The 26627-nt window shown below is 35.8% G+C and overlaps 1 protein-coding gene across 1 annotated transcript in view; it reads left to right on the forward strand.

Moving 5' to 3' along the window:
- Positions 1 to 26627, forward strand: part of CNTNAP2 (contactin associated protein 2) — a 1403550-nt gene that overhangs the window by 268884 nt on the left and 1108039 nt on the right. Inside the window, exon 4 of the mRNA XM_088018399.1 lies at positions 2594 to 2741. Coding sequence (XP_087874525.1) covers positions 2594 to 2741 — 148 coding nt within the window. The remainder of the gene's footprint in view (positions 1 to 2593; positions 2742 to 26627) is intronic.

Below are 26627 nucleotides of genomic sequence, written 5' to 3' on the forward strand. Positions count from 1 at the left end.
AGGCTTGAAGGAGTGGCCCATTCTGAAAATGTAGATGCAGCTAGGATGAGGAAAATCCCAGAGGGCGCAACTGGAATAGCCTCTGAAGACCATCCCAGTTTTCAAACACAAAATTGTTCATGTTATAGATTTAAGTTTTACCCTCATGTAGATTGTTGGGACATCTAAATGTTATACAAAATAGTTTTAATCCTGAGGAAATATTTCAGTCTGAGCCCTGTATTATTAGGTCTTACATTGCACATTTTGTGTTTTGGAGGCTGGAGTGTGACCGAAGAGTGCCCATCAGGTAACAAACCTTGCAACCACAAATTCAGCGTTGTGCCGTGTGTGTGAGAGTAAACCAGAGCCTCCTGCTTCAAAGCTGCTATGTACTTTTTATCAAAAGCATGTCTTTGTTTGCTTCTTATCAATTTTATGTGTTTACAAAATAATTTTTTTAAAGGTAGAACTTCTATTTTTATATAGAAGCAAATCCAAAGCCTCAGATCAAGAAGACAATAAATTAGCCATGTAATATGGTGCTTATGTTGTGTTTTTTTTGTGATTAAAGAAGGGCAGTTTTCTTAAAATTTTTATTTCAGTGTTTAAGAGATCATATAAACATATAAAAAAGGATGTCACATGGAATACAACATTACAAAAACTCAAGTTATCTAATATAGAAAGAGCTAGAATGTATGTATGAAATTAAAACAGCTGATGTTTAAAATGTAACAAACATATTTCTCATTTATTTGACTTATATCTTCTAAATTATGATGGTCTGTTGCTTTAAATCTTCCTTGAATTAGAATTTTATACCGACATTTTCCCTGTTATTAGATTGTGATCGTTTTGAGTGTAGTGTCTGTGGCTTTAGACATCTTATGTCCCCCATATTATCGTGTTCTATACTTATTATGGTATAGATGTTTTACAAATGTTTCCTGAATGAATGATAGCCATGCCTGAAGAAAATCCATTTGTTCTCTGCTGAAAAAACATTGACAACGTGAACTTCTCAATGTAAATAAGGCTCATGGGAAATCACTCTTTTGATTTGACAGAATCCTCTGTAAAGGAGAAATATGGAATGGACACATTTCTGATCAACTCGTAAATTCTGTAAATGTGTTCATGCCAATAAAAGCTAGAAAGACTACTTTCACAATGTATCCAGTTGTTCTTTTTATCTAACTGATGTTGAGAAAAAGTTCGGATTTCTAATGGTGGCATGGGTAGGTAATGTAGAGGAGAATTTTAAAAAGCAAGAGATACAACATTGCTCAGCATCAGAGAAATCCAAATCAAAACCTCAGTGAGATACCACCTCACACCAGTCAGAATGGCTAAAATTAACAAGTCAGGAAACGACAGATGTTGGCGGGGATGTGGAGAAAGTGGAACCCTCCTACACTGTTGGTGGGAATGCAAGCTGGTGCAGCCACTCTGGAAAACAGTATGGAGGTTCCTCAAACAGTTGAAAATAGAGCTACCATCCGATCCAGCAAGTGCACTACTGGGTATTTACCCCAAAGATACAAATGTAGGGACCCAAAGGGGTACGTGCACCCCAATGTTTATAGCAGCAATGTCCACAATAGCCAAACTGTGGAAAGAGCCAAGATGTCCATCAACAGATGAATGGATAAAGAAGTTGTGGTATATATATATATATATATATATATATATATATATATATATATATATATTGGAATATTATGCAGCCATCAAAAGGAATGAAATCTTGCCATTTGCAATGACATGGGTGGAACTGGAGGGTGTTATGCTGAGCAAAATAAGTCAATCAGAGAAAGACATGTATCATATGACCTCACTGATATGAGGAATTCTTAATCTCAGGAAACAAACTGAGGGTTGCTGGAGTGGTGGGGGGTGGAAGGGATGGTGTGGCTGGGTGATAGACATTGGGGAGGGTATGTGCTATGGTGAGTGCTGTGAATTCTACCTCTGAAACAAATAATACATTATATGTTAAAAAAAAAAAAAAAGATAGCAGGAAGGGAAAAATGAAGGGGGGGAAATCGGAGGGGGAGACGAACCATGAGAGACTATGGACTCTAAGAAACAAACTGAGGGTTCTAGAGGGGGGTGGGGTGGGGAGATGGGTTAGCCTGGTGATGGGTATTAAAGAGGGCACATACTGCATAGAGCACTGGGTGTTATATGCAAACAATGAATCGTGGAACGCTACATCAAAAACTAAAGATGTATGGTGATTAACAACATAATAAAAAAAATAAAAGCAAGAGATATGCTTGGAGGCTGAAAAGCTGTACTTTAAATGCAAAATATTAGAACTCATATTAAATATTGTCTGGATACTACAGTGGGTACAATATAGTGTTTCATTCTAATATATGTGTATTTTCACTTTTGAAAGGACCCATAGAAATTTTGGCCTGTTTCCATTTAAAACTTGTTTTCAAATAAAGGAAGTATAGTAGCTTTGTTCAAATTGTTTATACTAGAAAATATAAAATCCTGCCATTGGATAAGAAAATATAAATTTATCTTAACACACAGGGAACATGGTTGTTTCCAAAGTACATTTTTCTTTAATTTTTTAATCCCTGTTCTTTTTTCCCAGGCATTTCCTGGAAATATCAACTCTGATAGTGTGGTTCGGCATGATTTGCAGCATCCAGTTATTGCCCGCTATGTGCGCATAGTGCCTCTGGACTGGAACGGAGAAGGCCGCATTGGGCTCAGAATTGAAGTCTATGGCTGTTCTTACTGTGAGTATCTGCTGAAATTTGTGGTGGATTTTGTCATCTTCATGTAATTAGTGAGTTGTTTATTTTTGATTATTTAACATTAGTTGGTTTCTCTGACAATAAACTTGTTTTTATATATAAATAACATGTTAGTTTATTTGTATGTTATAAATATATTTTACATCTTTACACAAAAACATATATAAAAATACCTTAAGCGAAGGATTTGGAAAGTGATTGTTGTTCAGTAGACTAAAACGACAAAGCTTATTAATTAAGTTGCTTGAAGTCTTATGCAATATTTAAAAACTAGAAACTTACAGTATTATCCATCATTTTGACTCTTTGTGACAGATTCTGGAGAACTTCCTGCCAATTCTCGTCAGTTTCACTTTTTACTGTTTTAAAGCTAAGCACTAAGTTTTAATGTCAGTGATATTTTATATGTCTGTAAGTTTTATTTGCTCCTTTAAAAAATTGACTTGGTCACCTAAAATGATTCTTTTCTTTTAATCATGTTTTAAACTCTTTTTTTTTATTTCTTAAATGCATTGTATATATATGTCTAGTGATTCTAATATATGGATTTTGGGGGTTGCCCCTCCACAGTCTTGCATCTGCTCACTTTTACCAGGACGTGCTTCTTTGCTCCTCCTCCTCTTCTTTACAGCCTTCTTAGCTACCTGTCCTTCCCTTCTCCGTCTTCTTGACTGTGACCTTAGTTTCTTTAAAACCTCATCTGTGGACTTTCTTTCAGGCCAAAGTTGATGATGGATTCATCTACTGAAGATTTGTCTTTGCTTATTTGCTTCCAAGTAGGCAGTGCCAACACAGAATTACTTTAAAGATTGTTGAGCTATTTTGAGGCCACTAGGTAGTAGAGATTCAGTCTGCAAATACATGATTTGCAGATACTGGCTTTAGAATATGAATTCTCTGGTAAAATAGTTCCCTCCTCCTAGAAGTCTACTATTAGACTCTCCCCTACCCTTCCTATAGATACAGAAAAATAAAAGTTTACTATAACCAGAAGATGGCAAATGACCTATTAGCAAGCTTTTTATTTATTTTTTAAAGATATTTATTTATTTATTGAGAGAGAGAGAGTGGTAGCATGAGAGGGAGAGAGTCAGAGCAAGAAGCAGACTCCCTGCTGAGCAGGGAGCCCGACGCGGGACTCGATCCTGGGACTCCAGGACCATGACCTGAGCCGAAGGCAGTCACTTAAACAACTGAGCCACCCAGGCTCCCTATTGGCAAGCTTTTTAAAATTAACCAAACATTTGGTAGTTTATAATAAAAATATATATAAAGTTTTCACCTCTGTATGAATCAGGTACAGAGATTGGTGAAAATATTAGCTGTCATGATGACCTAATCATATTTATTTATTCATGGACAACATTATGTGCAAACTGAACTGGTTACTACAAAGTGGCCATGGAGATCATTTAAAAATTCTATATGTGTTTATTTTATTTGGTCATCACTTTATTATAGGAAATATAATGATTAGAGAGGCATAGAAATTTAGTTCTTCCGCAGAATGTAGATCTTCAGGAGGAAGATTTAACTTGTTAGGAGAAGCCTAAAATGAGACCTAACATAAATTTGGGTTCTCTCTATGTGGTCTGGGTATGCTGGATACAGAACTCTGTGTTCACACATATTCCGACTGTCAGCACATTGGGAAGGCCAAGACAAAATGTGATATTTTTCTCGGCATGATGGATTTTCTAGGGAGCATGTTCAGCTTTCAGTAAATGAAAAATGTGTAATACTCTTCATGGAAACCATGATGTGTGTAATTTATTAATAATTACTTATTGAGCATTTTTTATGTGTCATGAAATACGCTGAATGATAGTAATACCACAGTGAATAAGGAAAACATTCTATTAGAGACAAGGTGGGACAATTAATACAGTAGTATTTATTAGGATAAAAATAGTGAAAGTTAAAACTCACACAGAGGCACATCGCCTGAGTGATAGAGCTGAAAGGAAAGCCGCTGAGTCTGGTACAATGCTAGAGCTCACTACCACTCTTCTATTTTTCTACTCCTTTACTCCAACAAAATGAACAATGATGTGACCATCATCAAGTCAATAAAAGAATCATATTGACACCCCCGAAACACCCATCAGGCCCTCCCCCAGTTACTACTGCTTTTTAAAGGTAAAAATTAACCTGATTTTTATCCTCATAGATTAATTTTACTTTTTTTAATTTTTATTAAAAAGGGAATCCTAAAATATATATTATTTCCCATTTGACTTCTTTTCTTCAAAATAATAATTGTAAGAATTATCCACACTGTTATTTAAGGTATTTGATTATTTTCATTGGCACTGTTACTCTATTGTATGAATATTCTACAATCATCAATTCATTTCATGTTAATGAACATTTGAATTGTTTCTATTTTTGGCTATTTTAATAGAATTGCTATGAATATTCCTCGTGGGTGTCAGCTTAGGAAAGGGTAATACTAAGTTAGGATATATGAATGTTTAATTTTTATCAATAATAACAAAATTTTTTCTGAAGTGGTTGTATCAATTTAGACTCCCACAACCAATGTACTAGAGTTCCTATTGCTTCACAAAGTGGGGCACTTAGTATTGATTTGAAAGTTTTAGCCATTGTGGTGGGTGTTCATTATATCTCATTTTAGTTTTAGTGAACACTTTCCTGATTTTTAAAGAGGTTATGCTTGTCATTCATTTGTATACCCTTTCTTTGAAGTGTTTGTTGAAGAATCTTGCACATTTTTCTATTGTGTTGTCTTTTATTTATCTATTTTGTAATTGTTTTGAGTAGTTTTTATAGCCAACTCTCTTTTATTTTATTCTTGTTATAATATCCAGATGTGTTATCTTATTTTTGAGATGGCTTTCTTCAAAAATAATCATTTTAAAACCAACACTGTCAATGGGGTTACTTTAGAATTCACAGTAAGGGCAAATGCAGCTTGCCCAAAGGCAAATAGTGTGGGGTGACTCAGGTGTGGCTTACAGTTGTTCTACAGTTGTTGCAAGTGGATCTGTAAAGTTTTGAGCTCGTGCTATCATGGCCTTCTCCATCTAGCCTGGGCTTTGGCAGTCACAAGATGGGAAGGAAAAAAATACCGGAAGCTAAGTAGGAAGCTAGGTCTTTCAAGTGTATAAGCCTCTCTGGGAGGAAAAATCGTACGCTTTAAGAAACTTATTAATATTATACCAGTATGTGCCAGTGTACGAGTAAATGATGAATTGGCAACATAAAATAAAATGTAAAATATAAGTTGAAAAATACCATTGTAGTAGGTTGTAGTAAATTGGATAATGGCCTCTGGAGATATCAGGTACTGATCCCTGGAACTGTAAATTTTACTTAATAAGGCAGAGTGTTTGATTAAGTTAATGATCATGACATGGGTAGATTATCCTGCATTATCCAGGGGGCTTCTAACTAAGTACAGTGAGTTCTATCCTTGTGAGAGGTGGGCAGAGGGAGAATTCACAGACAGGAAAATGGAGGCACTGTGACCATGGAGCAGAGATCAGGTGATATGTTTATAAGTCAAGGAATGTCAGCAGCCACCAAAAGCTGGAAGAGGAGAGGAGTAGATTCTCCCTGGAGCCTCTGGAGGAATTGAGGTCCTGCTGACACATTGATTTGAACCTAATGAAACTGATTTGGGACTTCTGGCCTCCAAAACTGTGAGAGAATAGAGCTGTTGTTGTTGTTGTTGTTGTTTTTAAAGATTTTACTTATTTATTTGAGAGAGAGAGAGAGAGAAACAGCACGAGAGGGGAGAAGGTCAGAGGGAGAAGCAGGCTCCCCTCTGAGCTGGGAGCCCGATGCGGGACTCGATCCCGGGACTCCAGGATCATGACCTGAGCCGAAGGCAGTCGCTTAACCAACCGAGCCACCCAGGCGCCCAGAGCTGTTGTGTTAAGCCGCCAAGTTCGGGGTAATGTGTATAGCAGGGCCTGGAAAGTATACAAGTATCAGTATCATTTTAGGGGGAAAAGAGATACAAAAACAGCTCTAGAGCAGTGTTCTTCAGTAGAACTTTAAACAAAGATGTAAATGTCCTTGACCTGCTGTAGTCCCCTAGTTACATTTGGCTGTTGAGCACTTGCAATGTAGCTGAGACAACTGAGGAACTAGGTTTTAAATTATATTTAATTCTTATTCACTTGAATTTGAATTTAAATAGTGTGACTGCTGGCGACCAGATTGGTTGGTGTAGATTAGAAGAACCAAAACATCTGCTTATTATTTTTCTTCCATGTTCTTTTATAGTTTAAAGAACCTACAACATTTATTTTTTAAATGGTGTTCTCTGATTTTTTTCCCCTTAGTTTGGAGAACAACGATTTAATCATCCTGGACACAGTCTTTATTGTCAAAGAGTTGATGACTAGTCACTTCTTTGACCAGATCCCTAACTGGGCCATTTTCCTAACTAATGTCCAAATCAGATTATTTGTATTTATCTATTTTTGAAGAATATAAATTGTATTTGCCTTTTCCAAGAAAAATACACATTTATAACAAGAAAAATATGTGTTAAACATATTTGTGATGGACAACTTTCTTAAAGGTACTGTGGTTTAAATTTACCTGTCCTGTAATTCAGGCTAGAGTGGGCCCTTAGAAGATGGCCTTCTATTTTCTTTTTTTTTTTTTCATTTAGTGAACTATTGTGTCAGAGACTTTGATTTTTCAATGAGAAAAAGAATCATGAATCTTTGAGGGGGAAAAGTCAGATACACCCTTTTATTTTGCCTTAATAAGAGTTAGCAGTACTGTGTATGCTAGGGTCCCAGCAAGGAGAAACTAGGCTTCGATCACTCCTATGGGAGAGAGAAATGAATTCTCTCATCTTTCTAGAAACCCCTTAGAGGATTTATCTGAGGTCTATCTTAAAGTTCCAGGTTAGGGAATGGGGTTGTGCTTCTTTTATTTCTAAGTTTGCCAGAAGAACTAGAGAGGGAGAAATCTCAGTATGAGCACTACTTCTGTTGGAGTGTGTGCTACTGTAATTTCCCTTGTGTTTGTCGTTTTTCCTTGTGCAGTTCTTCCGTGATCTCTTTGTCATCAGAGAAGTTTGGTACTTCTCAAGATTGCAAATAGAAAGTTCACTCTATTCCAGGTAGAGAAGGTTAGTTCCAGGCCACTACTTTGAAGCCTTTAGGGCTTCTCCTGTTTGTGTTTCCTGACTTGTCTTGGGGATAATATGAGTTCTAATTTCAATGAATCGAAACTCATTTTAAATTATTCTGTTCCCTCTACATTTGGTTTTCCCTGTAGTTGAAACAAGTGCATGCTGTTATTTTTAAAACTTAGTGATAGCCCCCACATCTTCTGACTCAGTAAACCTCCCAAAACACCGATGCTAATCTTCTAACTCTGTACCAGAGGGACTACATGAAGCAGAAGGGAGAAGTCTCAGTGTAATAATTTCTAAAAAATCATTTATGGCTGCAGTACTCAAACATTCATTTTACACAAGCCCAGCACAGTGTCCTGATTGAAATGAGCATTTTTTGATGACAAATACTGTATTAGCTTTTAACCAGAGTCTCCTTAAGCGTAAGGCCAGTGCCTTGGGAAACCAAGATACACACAACTAAACTAATTTTTGTATATGTCTTCAATTTGGATGAATAATTAATAAAGCCTGGATATATAGCCCAATGCAAATCGTAGTGGAGAGTAAGTGCCAGACTAGGGCAAGAAAAAGTATCAAGAGAAACCAAATACAAACAAAAGGACAGTGTTTTGTCCTTTTCATGCTGTGCAAATGAGATTGTCCTACAGGGACCACAAACTGATGCTCACTACTCCCATGCTGCTAGGCAAGAGGTGCTGTCTTGATGTATTTGTTTGTTTTCTAGGGCTGTAGTAGTGAAGTACTACAAACTGTGTGGTGTAAGACAACAGGATTTGTTCTGTTGTAGTTCTGGAGGGCAGGAGTCTGAAATCAAGGTGTCAGCAGAGTTGATTCCTTCTACAGGCTCAGAGGGAGAAACTGTTTCATGTGTCTCCCAGAGTTCTGGTGGTTGCTGGCAATCCTTCATGCTCTTTGACCTGTTTGTGCATCATTCTAGTGTCTGCCTCCTCTTTTACACAGCCTTCTTCCCTCTGTGTGTGTCGGGGTCTGCGTCCTCACGCGGCCTTCTTACCTCATGTGTTTGTGTTTGTATCTTCACATGGCCCTCTTATAAAGACACCACTCATTGGATTTAAGATCTACCCTAATCCAGTATGACCTAATCTTTTTTTTCTTTCAAGATTTCATTTAAATTGTAGTTAGTTAACACATAGTGTAGTATTAGTTTCAGGGGTTTAGAATTTAGTGGTTCATCAGTTGCACATAACACCCACTGCTCATAACATTAACTGCCCTCCTTAATGCCCATCACCAAGTTACCCCCATCCCCTCACACACCTCCCTCCAGCAACCCTCAGTTTGTTCTCTGTTGTAACGAGTCTCTAATGGTTTGTCTCCCCCTCAGTTTTTATCTTATTTTATTTTTCCTTCCTTTTCCCTATGTTCATCTGTTTTGTTTCTTAAATTCCACATATGGGTGAAATCATATGGTATTTGTCTTTCTCTGACTTCTTTTGCTTAGCATAATACACTCTAGTTCCACTCACGTCATTCCAAATGGCAAGATTTCATTCTTTTTGATGGCTGAGTAATATTCCATTGTACATATCTACCACATCTTCTTTATCACTTCATCAGTACAAACTATTTCTATTTCCCAGTACATGCTGTGCTTCTTGAACATGCTTTTGTCCAGCATATCCTCTCCAACCATGGTGTCCACTCCATTCTTCACCTCCTCAAGTCTCTTATGTTCCAGGATTCAGTTGAGATGCAATTTTCAACAAGAGGACTTCTCTGAATTTCCAGAATGAACCACATTTTTTTTTTTTTACTCTCATTACACTGTGTGAATATTTCCAATGAAATATGTATCAAAGTATTCCAAAATACAGCAGAGTGTGAGATACGGGGGAGAGGGCAGACACAGTCACCATATTCATTATTGGCATCCTGTCAATTATCAGACCATATACAAGTAATGTTTGCTGAACTGAACAAATACCAAGATGTAAATGATGCAGGCCTAACTTACCCTCAGTGGAAATTCATTACTCTTTGATGCTGGATAGATTCTTTCATTAGTTGAACAGGGTATGGTTCTGTTGCATCATATTGAATGGTGCTGTAGGTGCCTACACAATGTTGAAAGACTTGCCTTACTGACTATATTAGTAGATGTTCCAAAAGAGTCATGCAAAGCAAATAATTTAGTTTTACTTATTCCAATTTCAGTGTTTCAACACCTTATGTTATTTCTATTTAAGATTATTTTAAACCACAATTTCATGAGGCTGCTTTTTGAATTATAAATATGTAAATTACTTATCAGATGGAAAATACCGTACAAGTTACACATAGTAAAGAGATAATTAAAATTGTCAGGGTAGTATGTTATATATAAAGGACATGCTCTGTTCTTATGTATGCAAGTAGATAAAAAATAAATTTAGTATGTTATAACCAGAAATGTTCTTGCCATTAAGAGAAATGGAACTTAGCTTCAAGAACATATATTCTTCAAGTCTTTGCAAAGTAGTTTGTATTTCAAACTTGAATTGGAATACTTTGTAATAGAAATATTATCTGTATATATCTAATTGTGGCTCATATTGATAATAATGCAGCAACTGAAGATTATTGTAGCAGGTGAAAAATATTTTTGAGATGGTGAAAAATAAACTGAATCATTTGTGTTACGGTTTTGACTTACTTGGCAATGTAAATTCAAAGTGTAGGTATTACAAGATAATAAGTTATTGTCATTTTATACAGTAAAAAGTCAGATACTTGGTGAGTCTCATTTCTGGATTGACATTTGAGGGTGACATTTGCGTTGAAAGGAAATTTATGGTATGAAAAACAAAGAATTACATTCTCATTTTTCATGTCTATGGAGATGCATGCTATCAGCATTTAATTATTTTTTTCCAGTGTGATTTCTTTTACTTGGAAGGTAGTTACTGTGGAGTCTATTCAGTGAGATAACATGGCAAATATAAGTAAGTTTCTCCTTAGATACAAGAGAGTCACAAATGACAGCCAGTTCATATTTTGGAGAAATGCTTGCTTAGACATTGATTTAAAGTTAGATTTACATTGTATTGCTTAATACAAAAATCTAATTTACCATCAAGAATTTTATAAGTTCACATATAAAATCAACAATGTTGATTTAAAATAAATCAAAATTATTGATAGAACATAACATATAATCATACCTGTTTGCAGTTTTGAATTAGGAGTAACAGTATACTTCTGTTTTAGAATAAGAGAGGGTAGATCTTTTTATTGTAAATATTAGTTTAGAATTCTTTTCATAAAATTATTTTCCAAAAAATGCACATTTTAAAACAAAGCATACACATAACTGGTTGAAAATTAGAATAAAATAATGAAAAATAACCATGCTTCAGCATGGTTTACAAATAAGGTACTTTGATTAATATGAAGAGTCCTGTGCATACTCTACAAGAACTTTAAAAAGTTCCCAGGAGACCTCCCAACCTGATCCCTTATTTTACTAATGAGAAAACCAAAATCCGCAGAGCTGATGTGACTTGCATAAGTGAGTTAATTGCAGACCTAGAAATCTTTCATAACAATCTGAAGCATTGCTCCTTCTCTGTCATTTAATACCTCTCTCCTTTGGCTAATTCTTTTCTTCTCCACCCACAGGGACTTTTTATAATCACAGTGATAGCCTACAGAAAATATTATTTTGTAGATTCTAGTGACTATAAAAAACTGGCCCACAGTTCTCACTATGAGAACATCTAGAAGAAGGTGTTCAGCAAGAAAAGTATCTCAACCGTATTGTACAGCCCACATGTCCAACAGGAAAATTTAAAGGGCTGGTCATGATAATACACTCATTTAAGGATAGCTTGCAAATGACACAATTCAAGCTTTCTTGCATTTTGGTATAGAAAGTTTATCAACCTCAGTCAGTGCATTTCCTCAGGGAACCTCAGCTCCTGAGATATTTTTACTACCTTTTACATATAAGTTAATCCTTATATATGTTAGGTGATTGCAAAGAATATGACAGGCAAAATTAGAGTTTTGCATTTCACTTATAATCCCCAGTTAATGTGAGGAAAGAAGTAAAATTTAAAACACTGCAAATATATACTAAGAGATTCTTTTATTAGCTTTTATTCTTGAGTTGTTAGTCTTAATTATCACCTATTTAAATTAGCTTAGCTACGGAGAAAAGAGTAAATATTTTAAGATGGCAGTTATCGCCCTCATGAATTAAAAGTAACAATATAATAAAATAATCATTTAGTATGCTCACTTAAACCTTCCAGCAATGCAGATTATTTGGATAATCACTTAAAAATTAAAAATCACTCATTTTAAAACATTTACTAACTTTATTTCTATTAGACTGTATCAGATTTTTCATACCTAGACTTGAAAAAATTATCACACTTTTTCAGACTCTTATTCTCATTGGAATATATATGTAATATTTTCTTATGCTCCAGACAGTGTATATTAGTCTTTTCAGTCTTTCATGCTTGTTTTGGTGGACAAGGAGGAATTGAACCTGCTCTCTGTTCCATTTCACTTCCAGTTAATGGGAGAATGATCCGAGGGGAGAAGGCAGGTAACTTGCACTGATAACTGATACTGATAACTGATACTGATAACTGCACCCCCTCCACTCCCAAATAATTCTTTTCTAGGAGGAAAGTCCTTATCTATGGAATGTTTTGAGCATTCCTGTTATGAACCTGTTTTAGGCTGCTTATGGTAGACACACTTAGCTTCTCTGGATTTATGAACATGACTCCCTGGAAAATAACTCCTAAGCTAGGTGATCATTGACGTGTGGAATGGAGATACTTCATGACCTAAATGGTCAGGAATAAGCAGAAACTGTGCCTGATCCCTGAAATAAGGGGAGATTTTTGGCTGGGGGACCTTAACCCTGGGAGCAGAGCTATAGGGGGAACTTGCATTTAGGCCATTTGAGACCCTCTGGACTTTTCTCACATGTCAGGGTACACATAATACTGGACCTTAATTTTAGGCCTCATACTACAGCCTTGTGATTGCTTGTTTCTTGAAATTATTGGTAAAATTGGACTCTAGCTAAGACCTTTTTTTGTATAAATCTGATTTACCCATCTGATCGTAATATCACTACATGGATTGTATTAATTACTTGCCTTAGTCACACCCACAGCATGTAAAGCCTCATACAACATTTTTTTCTTCCCTGCTGTCAACCTGTTTATCAGATATTTAGTGGTTTGTATTATTTTAAACAAGCTGTGTCAGCCATATTTGTGTATCATACAAAATGAATTTAGAGAATGGGCCAGTGGCTTCTTATACTTAATTTAAGATGAAAATATTATTTTGGGGGTCAGGGAGAATCCCCTTTCCTATGGCATTGTGCTTATATAGAAAAGATAATTCCTTTACTTAGATCATTTTACAAGGTTTTCTATATTGCAAAGGACAAGATGAAAGTATGACTGAGGTCGTCACTCACTCTAAGTGTTTGACTCTGAGCACAATTGGTTTAACAGTCCCTCTGATTCTACTCCAAGTTTAGGTAAGTTGCATCCATCTGTTACAGAAATGCTTTTGTTGACCAGAGATACATTATATTTACCAATGCCAAGGCCAGCAACCAAAAAGCAAGTTCAATAATAGTATAGCAGACCCCAGTGAGAAGCGCAAAAGTATATCCAAAAGGTAGGATGGAACAGGGGATTTTGATTCATTCTTCAGACTAGCTGTTTTTAACCATGTTTAAGGTAAAACATCACACAAGTTCATTTAGAACTTTTGTACAAAGGAGGTTCTCTGAATTTCAGATCATAGAATAACTAGAAAATGCATTGTGTTTTCTCCTTTGTCAGCCAACAATGTAGACTCATTCTGGGCTGTCCCGCAGCTGCTTAGCATGGTGACAGAATCTCCCACATCTCTCCCAAGACCTTCCATAATAACTGTTTTTGTAATTTGTGCCTCCTGTTTTATTATTTGTGCCACTCATTCTCTTTTTATTCTCTATTCTTGCTCTTATTCTTTCTAAAATAAAAGAATGTTTTAAAACAAATCAAATTTTATACTTTGGCTTTGGTGAATATCAGTATAGATCAAGGTCTCTCATCCTTGACATGTGATGTTTTTGGCCAGATAGGTAATTCATTGCTGGGCATGGGGGCAGGAGGATGTTCAGTGTAGAATCTTCAGCAGCATCACTGGCCTCTACCCATTAGATGCTAGTCATACATCACTCCTTATCCAGCTGTGTCAACCAAAATTGACACCAGACATTGAGAGATGTCTCCTGTGGGGGGCAACATTGCCCCGGGTGAGAACTGCTTGTATAGATTGTACTTGTCACTGGGTAATTGGATTGTTATGTTGCTAGGCATTGTGAAATAAAGAAAATAGACACATTGTAAGAATCAGTTTAGTTTTCATGTAATCTATATTTTAGTGCTTGCTATGTGCATGCTGAGATTTCCTAAGACTATATTGATAAGGGTGATAATCATGTTATTACAGTATGCTTATAGTTATAGATCTCCTGTGTATTTACTGTAGGTAGAAACACTCCTATAGCACTTTATCAGCATAAATAGTGCAAGACAAATGACCCCCTGGATTCTTGTATCTTTTATCTGTGCCATTTGTGGAGAATCATGCAAATTTTTTTACACATTTTAAAAAATATAAGCTGTTTTTAGGTGCCAATTCATTGATACTCTGCCATAGATAATATCTTTTCAACTAAGATCAGCTTGGATCTGTATTCTTCTTTGGGTAATTTTACATTTTCTTTCATGTGATTTTAACTTTCGGATCAAGGTCAGATTGACTAGGTTCATCACACAGCTTAGGCTGAGTATTATTTATATGGTTGCTCCTTTCCCTTTTGCATTTGCCAATAGACAGTTAAAAACAAAAGAAATATTATAGAATGTGTTTTCTAATAGAATACAAATTCATATTGTTTAACACACTCCATTTAGATTTGAGAAACATTGACCTTGAAGGTATAATGTGAAGGCTGATTTTCTCTAAAAGAGAGGAGATAAATATGTAAAATAAAGCTTTTCTCTACTTCTCAGCTTCTTTTTCAGAGAGCTCTATGCCTACTATTTAGGAGAGGAGGAAGGCCTGGTTTTGCATTTCTCACAACACTTGCGTTGACCATGTAACACCACGTGACACCACATGACCCAGTGAATGTGTTCAGGATTCCGACTCAGATCTTTCTAATCTATATGAAATGCTGTGCCTTTCCCCGCCCCCTCCCCCCCTCACAGGGCTGTGGTAAGAATGGAATGATAGGATACAAGTGAATTAATGCTCTTTGGCTTTTGAGCATAAAATCATTGTATCATCTTGATCATGTCAGAGAGATATGATATGTAGACAGTATAAAACTATGCTCTATATAGAGGCTTAAACAATTATTTTAGTGGGTGATGTCATTAAATTGGTTTGACTGATTTTTTATTGCTTTTAATTGAATTGACCAAGTCAGAGGTATTTGGAAAACTTGAAGCAGTTTCCTTCTGGTTCAGATGACTCACTTACTTTGTCGTAATCTTGACCTCAAAACTGATTTGTGTGTGTGTGTACATGTGTGCATGTAGGATATTTGATCCCTGTTTTGAGGGGAAAGGAAAGAATGGCAGTGCTTTTTTTTTTCTATCAAGAACTATTTTTTTAATAAATAGACAATTTTATTTATTTTTAAGTAAGCTCTATGTCCATTGTGGGGTTTGAACTCATGACCCTGAGATTGAGAGTCTCATGCTCTACTGTCTGACCCAGCCAGGCACGTTGGAAATGCTTTTGACTGTGGTATTTTCCATAATGTACTGGGATCACATTTCAAAATTAAGTGTGTTAGTATTTCCATGGTAGTTTTTAATTAAGGAAAAAGAAGGTGATTTGGTTAACTAAGCCACCATCTCTTTAGATTAATTTTCATTAATTTGAATTATAAATATATCTGATAGGAAATATTGTATCTAGAAGGTGAGAAATAGCTACCATTTATTATGTTTGGCTTATGTCTATAATGTCAGTTAATCCTGCAAAAGAGGTGGTATTGTCCCCATTTTGCAAATGAGAATACCAGTGTTTGAAGAAGTAAAAATAACTTACCTACACATCACATGTTGTCAGCCAAGCCTTTTTTTTTTTTCTGCCCACCAAAGCATGTTACCTCATACAGGCAGCATAAAACCATGAATTACAGGTCTGCATTGAGGATAGTAGTAATAATTATTATTATCATTATTTATGTAGCTAGAGTATCCCGCATTTACAGTGATGATGTGTCAGATATTGTGCTAAGTGCCTTCTTTAATCCTCTTAAACTACTACAATAAGGAATTACTAATTTTCCCATTTTTATCAATGAGTAAATTGAGGACTAATTTAAGTTTTTGTTCCCTTGTTCAGCTAGTGAGTGTAAAAACCAGGATAATGATGTATTTGTTTTTTTGTTTATTGATTGATTACCTATTCCAGATTGCTTCCATTAGAATAATTGGAAAAGAAAAATCTGGATTTCTCTTTGTCTGACTTTTTGTAAAAGCAGTTCTTTGAAAGATATGACAAGAAGACGAAATGGTTGAATGAACTATCTGTGCAGCTGATATGAAAATGTAGAGTTTTTAATGACAGCAAAAAATGGTCACGATATGGAATTAGAGAAAAGCAGGATATAAAATTGTTTATACAAACAATATGTTATTTACCAGTTGGTTAAAAAATTTTTGAAAAACTTAAAAAATATACAAAGAACACATCAGAGTATTAACCCTATTATTTCCAAAATGTGATATTACGGATAACTTTCATTTTCTCTTACATACTTTTCTGTATTGCTAACATCCTATAACTGCATTACTAACTTTCAGAAATTACTGTAACCAGATAGTTTTCAAATGTATGCAATTTTTGAATCTCGATTTATAAATTCAGATGTGTATGAAAGTTCTTATCCCTTTATTAGCAATTTGTATTTCGAGCTCCCATCTTGATGTTCTTTGGGGGAATTTAATCTTAGCATATTTTGGTGTCATTCCATTTTAGGTCTTATTCATTGTCGTTGAATGTGTTCACATTTATTTGTCCCTGAGACTTACTGCCCCTGGTCCACACTCCCTCCTCCCCCAAGCTCAGTGGGTCTCTCCTGCTTCTCTGGTACTCCTGGGCATTTGAACCAATTCGGAACCTGTTGGATGGTCCACCAATAAATCATTACCTCAAAAGAGAAAATAGTGATTGTATTGGAACAAAATATAAAGCAGCTGAGTTAACTAATTTACTTAGTGTTCAAATTTCTAATGATAAAACTGTTAATTATGGTATGTATAGAATTAATATCATAAAAAGTACCTAAAATCTATATTTTAAATGATATATGAGAGGAAGCAGTGTAATATTTCTGTACTATTATGATTTATATTTTAAAATGTATCTCCAAATATTATATAGAATGCATAGATTAGTAATAATATGAAGAATAAATATACTACTTAAAAGAAAAACAATATAGAAAGCATAGTCATTAGGTCAGAAAGGGTAAAAAGTGTATCTTAAGCAAAATGATACCTTTTTTCTACTTTAAAATAGAAACCATCAGTTTTCAAATAAAATACTTTGTGTTTTCATTAGTCTCTAATACTGCATAGAGACATGGATGATATTGTATCTTTGACATATTCAGCATTCATTTTCAAAAATTTAATTCACAATGTCACTTTTGAGTTTTGAACACAATATGCATGTATAGGGATTATTTGTGTTAACTGTATTTTGAAGGACATTCTCCTTTATGGTAAGCAGTATGATATAATGAAAGGAGATAACTCTTTCAGTGAAATCTAAGTTTATTAAATGCATTTATTAAATGCCAAGTTTATTTAATGGGTATTTTGAGATGGTTGTTTAAGCTTTCCAAAACCCCATTTCTGCCCCCTCAAAATGGGAGTAATAATGCTCTCTCCATAGATTTGGCGCGGGGATTAAATGAGATAATAAATCTAAAGTGCTTAACACAATGGCTGGCTTAAGGTAAGCAGTCATAAATATATTAGCCATTATTATTATTGTTGCTGTTCACATTTCCTAGTAGTCCTGGATAGCACACAGGATTATTTAGTAACTGTTAATTTATTTCTTAGGTTTTCAGCTCTGAGATGAATTTTATTATCCAACATCTGTTCTTAACTTCATAAGGAAACATGCCTTAAACATTCATTAAGCATCAAAAATGAGTCTTAATGTTCATACAGAGTAATAATCATTTTCTAGAAGGAGTTGCCTTCATATAAAAATGTAATTTCTAGTACTTAGAAAAGAGATTCTCTGAAATGATTGACATTAAAGAAGAGCAGAAAACAGGAGTCATGGAGCCTGAAAATGTTTAGAGGTGGCAGGCCTGTTGGGTATGACCTAGACCAGATCTTAAGTTTGCTGGTGAGGAAACTAAGAGCTCCGCTGAAGAGAGAAATGCTTTTTCTGAGACTACCCCATAAGGAACAGGGAGCAGAACCATACTGGATCTGGTTTTAGTATTGAGTTCTGTCCTTTTCTACTGTATTATATCAAAGTTAACATGTATGTATTCATTTCTGTTAGAATTTAGTCAGTAGGTAGGTGTTGAGCTTTAACATTCTGCTTTGTGTATAGTAGATACTATTGAAATAGTTTTGAAAGAATGAGTCCCTATTTTATTCATGAAATATATAGAAAGTTTGGAAGAAATAACTAATTGCCCAGCAGTTTACACTAGAAGATAATTATGCAATCACAGATATGGGACACAGTAGGAATTTTATTGACACTTAGTTAAGGGTGAGGAGTCAATGACATGCTCAATTTTCCTGGAAAGTGAAAAGGATTGTTACAAACTCAGTGGACCTATAAAGTATATTAAGCCCAGTGAGGTCCAGAATATTAATTCTTTTTTAAATATTAATTAATTAATTTCAGAGAGGGAGAGAGAGCAGGGGAGGAGGGTAGGCAGAGAGAGAGTAGAAGTAGACTCCCGGCTGAGCTCAGAGCCTGACTTGGGGCTTGATCTCATGACCCTGATATCATGACCTGAGCCTAAACAAAGAGTTGTATGGTCAATTACTGAGCCACCCAGGTGCCTCAAGAATATTCATTCTTAAGCTGCCTTTAAGTAATATTAAGTCACGTGAAACCAGGAATGGAAGGCAAAATATCTGATAATTTTTAGTTGGCCATAAATAATTAAAAACACGTATTTGGAAAGAATACCATAAATTCAGTAAATCATTGCCATTAAAATCATGAGAAATATTCTTATCACAATTTTGATTCCTCAGAATATTTGCACGATTATTTTAACTTCATAGGAGGGGAAGGAGTGTGTAAGTTGAAAATTATAGTAACTGTTGATGTAGAAAGATATGAAGAGAGAAAAGTGAGAGATGGGAAGAAAAAGAGAAGGGGACATTAAAATTAATACAAAACTCATGTCTGTTATTAACACTGCTCTCAATCTTAAGCAGATGTCCTTCAGTGGTTTTAAGTATAGCACTTATGCCTTTTGAAAGGACATGTTAAAGTAGCCTTACAGTAGTCCCCCTTTATCTACAGTGTCAGTTACCCTCCACCGTACTCGGAAGTAGCTGGTTCTCCAGATGTGGCTCGGGTCAGTAGTAACCTAACACTGCATCACAGAGCTGTGTCATTCACCACATTTCACCTCATCACATAGGCATTTTATCGTCTCTGCATCACCAGAAGCAGGGTAGGAGTACAGCGCAGTAACATATTTCGAGAGAGACAGACACAGATCATATTCATATGGTTTTTATTGCAGTTTATAACAGTATATTGTTATGTTTCCTATTTTATTAGTAGTTGTTAATCTGTTACTGTGCCAAACTATAAGTTAGACTTTATCATAGGTATGTATATATAGGAAGAAAACATAGTTTATGTATAGGATTCAGTACTTTCCTTTCAAGCGTCCATTGGGGATATTGGAACATATCACCCATGGATAAGGGGGGACTGCTGTACTAATATTCCCTATATTAAAATGCTGACTATCAACATGCCATTTAATGTGTCGGTTTAATTTTTAATTTTAGAAGATTGTAGTAATGATGTATTGAGTGAGCATTAAACAAGGATTATTAAAAATGCCACCCAAATTGATATATCAGAATTCTCATGACAAATAGTTCATAAAATTATTCTACCCGTTATGAAAAAGAAAAAAAATATATGTAGACACACACACACACACACACACACACACACACACACAGAGGCACAGTATACTACTATGCACTATGTATTCTGCCATAAAAACCTCTCCACCTTACAACAAGAGGCTATTTTTTGTTAAAAGGGTAGCATCTCAAGTGCTAAATGATGTGGAAGAATCCTCTGACTGACCTCGCTGTTCCGTATGGATTTGACATTTTCCCTGTGCTTCAAGTGGCATTCTTCACAGAAGGCGAATGCTGCTTGGATTCTCTTGAATGCGCACCTGCCACTTTTCTCTCCTCCCCTCCCCTCACCTATCTGCAGCCAACAGTGCTTATAGTAAATTTTTCCATAAATAGTTACAAATAGTTTCCATAAATAGTTTCCATAAATAGTTCCATAAATAGTTAAAAAAATTCTGTTAATCAGAGAAGAACCTATTAAATGTCAAAATATCTCCGAAAAAAAAAAAAAAGAGAGAAAAGAAGAAAGATAGGTCTAGTGAATGGAAATTAGTCTCCCCGTCTTCAACATATCTTTATCTAACAAAACTTTTCTTAGATATTGTTAAAATCTCCACATTTGACTGACTTATTTTAATCTAGAAAAACAAAAAAAAAATTGTAAGTACAATCCTTTAAATCCCACATCAATTTTGTAAAATTTCCAGAACTTAAATTTCTTATAAAGGAAACCTGTGAAGGTGTTAATCTGCCCAAATGAAAAGTAAAATACTGGACCCTTAAATGTCTCAGCAATTAAGTAAATCCATACTGTATAAAGTTTTCTTCTGATTTCTGCTTCCTGTGGAAAAACCTGTAGATGAAATAGGATTCAAAGGCACAAAAGGAGAGGAAACTTGCTCTTTCAGAGTCTTGTCCAAATCCAGCTGTTCTCTTACTTGCTGTGAAACCTTGGACAAGTCAGGGATCCTTTCCAAAATCACTTTCCTATTTGTAAAGTGACTATGAGAGTATCTGTTCTTTAACATTGTAAGTATTAATTGAAAAGTTTAATAAAAAATGCCTTGCACATTGTTAAATAAATGATAGCCGTTTGAATCTTTACTCAGAGAACATTTTGTGTTCCAAATCAGGAAATGGATTGATTAAGGATGAAATCAAATTGACCAAAGACAAATGAGATCTCTGTATGAGCTGGTTAGTTCCAACTATTAAAAGAAATCGAGGAAGTGCAACTTTGATACATAATTTAAGATGATCTTTAACAACTCTTAGGTAAATACCAGGTGAGTGAAATCTAGAGTGGCTTTGCAAACTAGCTGGTTAGTGGCAGATGTTGAATTGAATCCACTAGTTTATCACTTGGATCACATCACTTTTATGTTAATTTTGTCCCTTATCATGTACTATCATGAGAAGTTAATTATTGCCTTATTATATTCTCCCAAGTATGCTATCACTCTCTTGAAGACATGAACTGTTTCTTACAGGCACTCATTTTTAAGTTGATTTTTTCAAAGGTGAAAATAATTACATTTCACTTAGGTTTTGGGGGATATTAAAGTCAGGAGGCTTCAAGAAAATGGAGAAAGTGATCATAGTTCTGATTTTTGATATCTACTTTCCAAACTCTAAAGCAAAATTAAGGTGGGCAAGATGGTTTTGCAGGAGAGTACATTACAAGTTAATTCAAGGGGTCTAAGAGCAAAAATCTGACATCTGCAGCTGGAGCTTGATGTACAAATACTCCAGAGCTACAAAGGTCACATTGACCTATTATTTGAGTAGAGGAGAGAAAAAAAATCTCAGTGATCCATGACAGTTCTTTAAATGGAACTGAAGATGTCTGTAGACTGTTAAATTTTAGCAGATCACTGCCAGATCTGAGATACTCTATTCAGTTCTGTTACCAGGATAGCCGAGGAATTAGAGGATTTAAAATCCCACCCCTGGTTGCCAAAGCTGGGTCTAGAACAATCCAAGTAACAGCAGAATGCTGCCTCTCAGTGCTCACAGTCAGCGGAAGTCGCCTTGTAGATGGGCTTCCCTTATTTCAGATCTGAATAGCATATCATGTTGAAATTGTTTTTGCCTTGTAGATGTGTTTGGTAAAAAAATTTCTGAGCTGTTGGATTTATATTCATTTTATTTAATCATTATGGGGAGTCTGGGTTTCCTAAAATTTTTGCTGTGGTCAGTCTCAATTAAAGACTAGTAAGTGCATGTGTTCTCATAGACTCTAACTAGTTTTTCTTATCAACTGAATCTGAGCAGAGTATGTAACCTCATAATAGAGAATAGTCAAGAAGAAAAATATTGGCATAAATAAATAGGTTCACTATCTCTCTAACAGCAACCATGGTGAGTACTTATTTCCTTTTATATTTAGAAGATTACATGTTAGATCAGATCTGGTACAGGCCAAGAACTATATATTACTATAAAGAATGGTATTTTATCACAGTTTTTTCATAACTTTGCTACAATATTTATAATGTAATAGTGACAATCAAAAAACCAGTCCATCCTACATAATTCATGTGTCCACATAAAAGAGATAATCTAAACTCTCTTTAGAATACAAGTCTTAGGGGCGCCTGGGTGGCTCAGTCGTTAAGCGTCTGCCTTCGGCTCAGGTCATGGTCCCAGGGTCCTGGGATCGAGCCCCACGTTGGGGTCCCTGCTCGGCAGGAAAGCTTGCTTCTCCCTCTCCCACTCCCCCTGCTTGTGTTCCCTCTCTCGCTGTGTCTCTCTCTGTCAAATAAATAAATAAAATCTTAAAAAAAAAAGAAAAAAAAGAATGCAAGTCTTAGATCCAGAACTTGGGAAAAATTACTTTAAACTTTAGCTTCCTCATCCTTAAAGATGAAAAAAATTCTTCTTTGGTAAAAAGAGAGTAATTGAAAGAGCATTACTTTATTTTATTATCTTTAACTTAACAGCCTAAAGTAACATTTATTTTCTCAGTTTTATCGAGGTATAATTGACAAAAAATGGTATATATTTAAGGTATACAGTGATTTAATATATGTGTACATGATGAAATGACCACCACAATCAAGCTAATTAACATATAATTCAGATAAGTTATGAAGTCTACTCAGCTCAGTGCCAAGCTCATACAGCCCTCAGGAGACTTGAGGCTCTTTTCCCCTTCCGTTCTTAGTTTTCCATGCTGTAAAACAATTGACCACCAACTTAATGGCTTAAAGCAAGATACATTTATTATTTCACTGTTTCCAGAGATCAGGTATCTGGGAATGGCTTAACTGAATCCTCTGCTTGGGCTCCCACGGCACTGCAGTCAAAGTGTTAGCCTAGACTGTGGTCTTATCTGAGACTGGGGGCTCTCTCACAAGCTCAGGTACTGCTGGCAGAAATCATTTCAGTGGAGCTGTGGAACTGTTGGTGGCTACTTCTTTAGGGACAACAGGAAAGGGGGAGTCTCTATTGCCTCAACTCTCTAATCTCTAGACCCTCTTCTTTTAATTTAAAAAGTTTTAGTTGAAGTGTAGTTGACATACTAGTTTCAGGTGTTCACTGTAGTGATTTGACAATTACACATGATGAAATTCTCATCACAAATGTACCATCTGCCATCCTATGAAGTTATTACAGTATTACTGACTATATTCCCTGTGCTGTACTTTTTATCCCTGTGGTTATTTATTTTGTAACTGGAAGTTCGTACCTCTTAATCTCCTTCTCTAGACCTTCTTTTAAAGATCTCACCTGCTTAGGTCAGGCCCAGTCAGAAAGGTCACCTTTTGGGTAACAGAAAATCAACTGATTAATGGACCTATGATGGTCAGTTTTTGGTGTCTGCTTGGCTGGTCTTTAATCCTCAGTTGTTCAATCAAACATTTACCTAGATGTTGCTGTGAAATTTTTTATAGATGTGATTAATCTCCATAATAAACTGACTTTAAGTAAAGAAGATAATCTGTAATAATCTGGGTGGTCCTGATCTAATTAGTCAGAGTGTCTTGGACTAGAACTGAGGTTTCCTTGAAGAAGAAATTCTGCCTGTGGACAGGCCTTCAGGACTTCTGCCCCAGAGTTTTCAGCCTGCGGTCCTTCCTGATGACCTCTCCTGTGGATGTCAGGCTTGCCTACCTAGACCCCATACAACATAAGCCAGTTCCTCAAAATAAATCTCTTAACATGTGTATGTTCTCTCTTCCTGGTTTTCTTTCTCTAGCGGGTCCCTGACTGATACAGGACCGTACTTACATCTGCAGAATCCCCTCACTCTGCTGTATAGCATGACCTAACCAGAAGAGTGAATCTATCACTATCACAGACCCTGCACACACTCATAAAGTGATGTGCATCAGACACAAGGAATCTTGGGGTTTCTCAGAATTCTGATGTCCACAGTTATTTAGTTTATTCTTCAAGTATTTAGTTTTTCTTCTTCTCCAATGAATTCGTTCAGTGGGGAATGAACAGTGGAGCTTACTGGAGAATGAAAAAGCAGTCATAGGGAAGGAAGAGATTATGAAAATAATGGAATTAAAATTTGATGCAGCATAGGAGTTGATCAAAAGATATAAAAATTGCATCCACACTGATAATTATAGATCCAGTACCCCAGAGCGGTTTAGTTGGAAATCTCAAAGTTGTTTGCTTATTCTCATTCTCTGTTCTCTGAAGCATATAAGAGTAAGGTTATCCAATAGAACTTTCTTTGGCGGAGGAAACATTCTATATCTGCACTGTCCCAATACAGGGGTCACTAGCCATGGATAGCTATTGAACAATTAAAATATAGCTAGTATGACTGAGAAACTGATTTTTAAATTTAATTCTAACTAATTTAAATTTAAGTTTAACCACATATCGGTAGTAGCTAGAGTATTAGAACAGCTCTAGAGGAATAATCTGCTGTCAACAGTTGGAACTCTGTAGGAACCTATATAGCCTTGGCTTTAATAAGAGCTGTGATATGACTGAATTTTCAGCATTTATTTTATTAATGTGAACTCAACAAATTACCTGAAATCTCCTTTTAACCTAAAACAAAATAGACTGGTTCAGTATTTTGCTCTTCTTATATTGCAATTACATGTGCTTTGTTTTTGCTTTAAAGAAAAATGTTGCACCTAGCTGTAACCAGAGACAAAAATTAAGTATATAGCATAGTCTCTTTTCACATGGAAATTACAGTTTTGTGAGGAGAACTAGATTTATCTGAATCAAATAAAAAATGTAAGCAGGCATAAATGCAGAAGCAGGAAAAGTATGTTGTTGGGGAATTTGACATCTCCAATATCAGGTGATTCAGCCTGTCACTTCTTCTGTATCCTGAAATATGCACAGATAGCCTGTCTCAAGGTTGAGGTGCTCTGAGATATGTCACTATATTAACCACATCTATCAGTGGGTCACTAATTGGGGAGTTCTGAGATTCCCCATCGAGAGTATAGCTAGAGGCTGGGCCCTGCACGGTCCAGAGGGGCTGCTAGAACAGCTGACCAGATACAGAGATCACCCAATGCTAGGACTCATAGTTTTTTATTTCTACATAGCTTATTTCAGGGTCTACCCTAAGATGGAGCTTTAGAAAGTTTAAAAGCCTTTGCATTTGTCATTAAAATGGAAGTCATGTAGTCTTGCCAGGGAGTGTAGAATGCAAGGATGCAAGAATGAGAAGGATGAGGAGGGCTCCCTGCTTTCATTCTCTTCTTAGAGCCAGGATTACAGGTCAGACAGCTTTTACCATCCTGTAACCAGTTTCTCTTGAATACTTATATTGGGGGCTGAAGGGCATAAGGAATTAAGAAAATAATTCTCATTTAGGAAGGATTTATATCAAGCACAACAATTTAAAACTAACAGATAACACTGTTACCAAAAGAAACTCAACCAAGGAAGTGTATCCCACGCCAGATGTGTGTGTGTGTGTGTGTGTGTGTGTGTGTGTGTCTACACATTTGCATGTGTTTGTGTATTTGTTTTTTTTTCCCACCTCAGGCCCTGGGTATGTTGTTTAGCCTCTCTTTTCTCCCAGGGCCTCATTAAATCTCCCTACATGTTTTCATCTCTCTGGGACTCTTGTTCTGCCTCCTTCAGCTGTTCTACCAGAGCCACATTCCTTTCATTTTTCTGTGTAAAGCAGTTCAACCCAGCCTTCCTATGTATGCTCTGGGGTCTATCATTTCATCTGCAAATGGCCCATCAAAGTGTTTAAATTTTTTCTGTAAGAGAAAATTTCCAATAATGTTTAAAATAGTGGGTTTTTCTTCCAACAAGTAATTAGGTGATATGGGCAAAATTACATAGCTACTAGGTAGAAAGCAGATTATTCTGAATAAAGGATGTATACATCCCTGTAACCATGTTTTGTAGGAACAACAGCAGGACTCCTCTGTGCATCATTCAGCAAGCAGGAGGTGCTTCCCTCGATTTTACCATTTATATTATGCTTTAATTATCTTTCTACATGATTACAATCCCCAAATATGTAATGAGTTCCTGATGGCAGAAAACATTTCATATCAATTTTTGTAACCCCAGGCCCTAGTATGCTGCCTGGCATGTAATTACAGCAATCAATAAATGCTTAATAGAGTCATCATTCATTTAACA

Source organism: Eumetopias jubatus, unplaced genomic scaffold (assembly GCF_037043125.1).
Source record: "Eumetopias jubatus isolate StellerSeaLion01/CBP00866 unplaced genomic scaffold, mEumJub1_p1.0 scaffold_14, whole genome shotgun sequence".
NCBI lineage: Eukaryota > Metazoa > Chordata > Mammalia > Carnivora > Otariidae > Eumetopias > Eumetopias jubatus.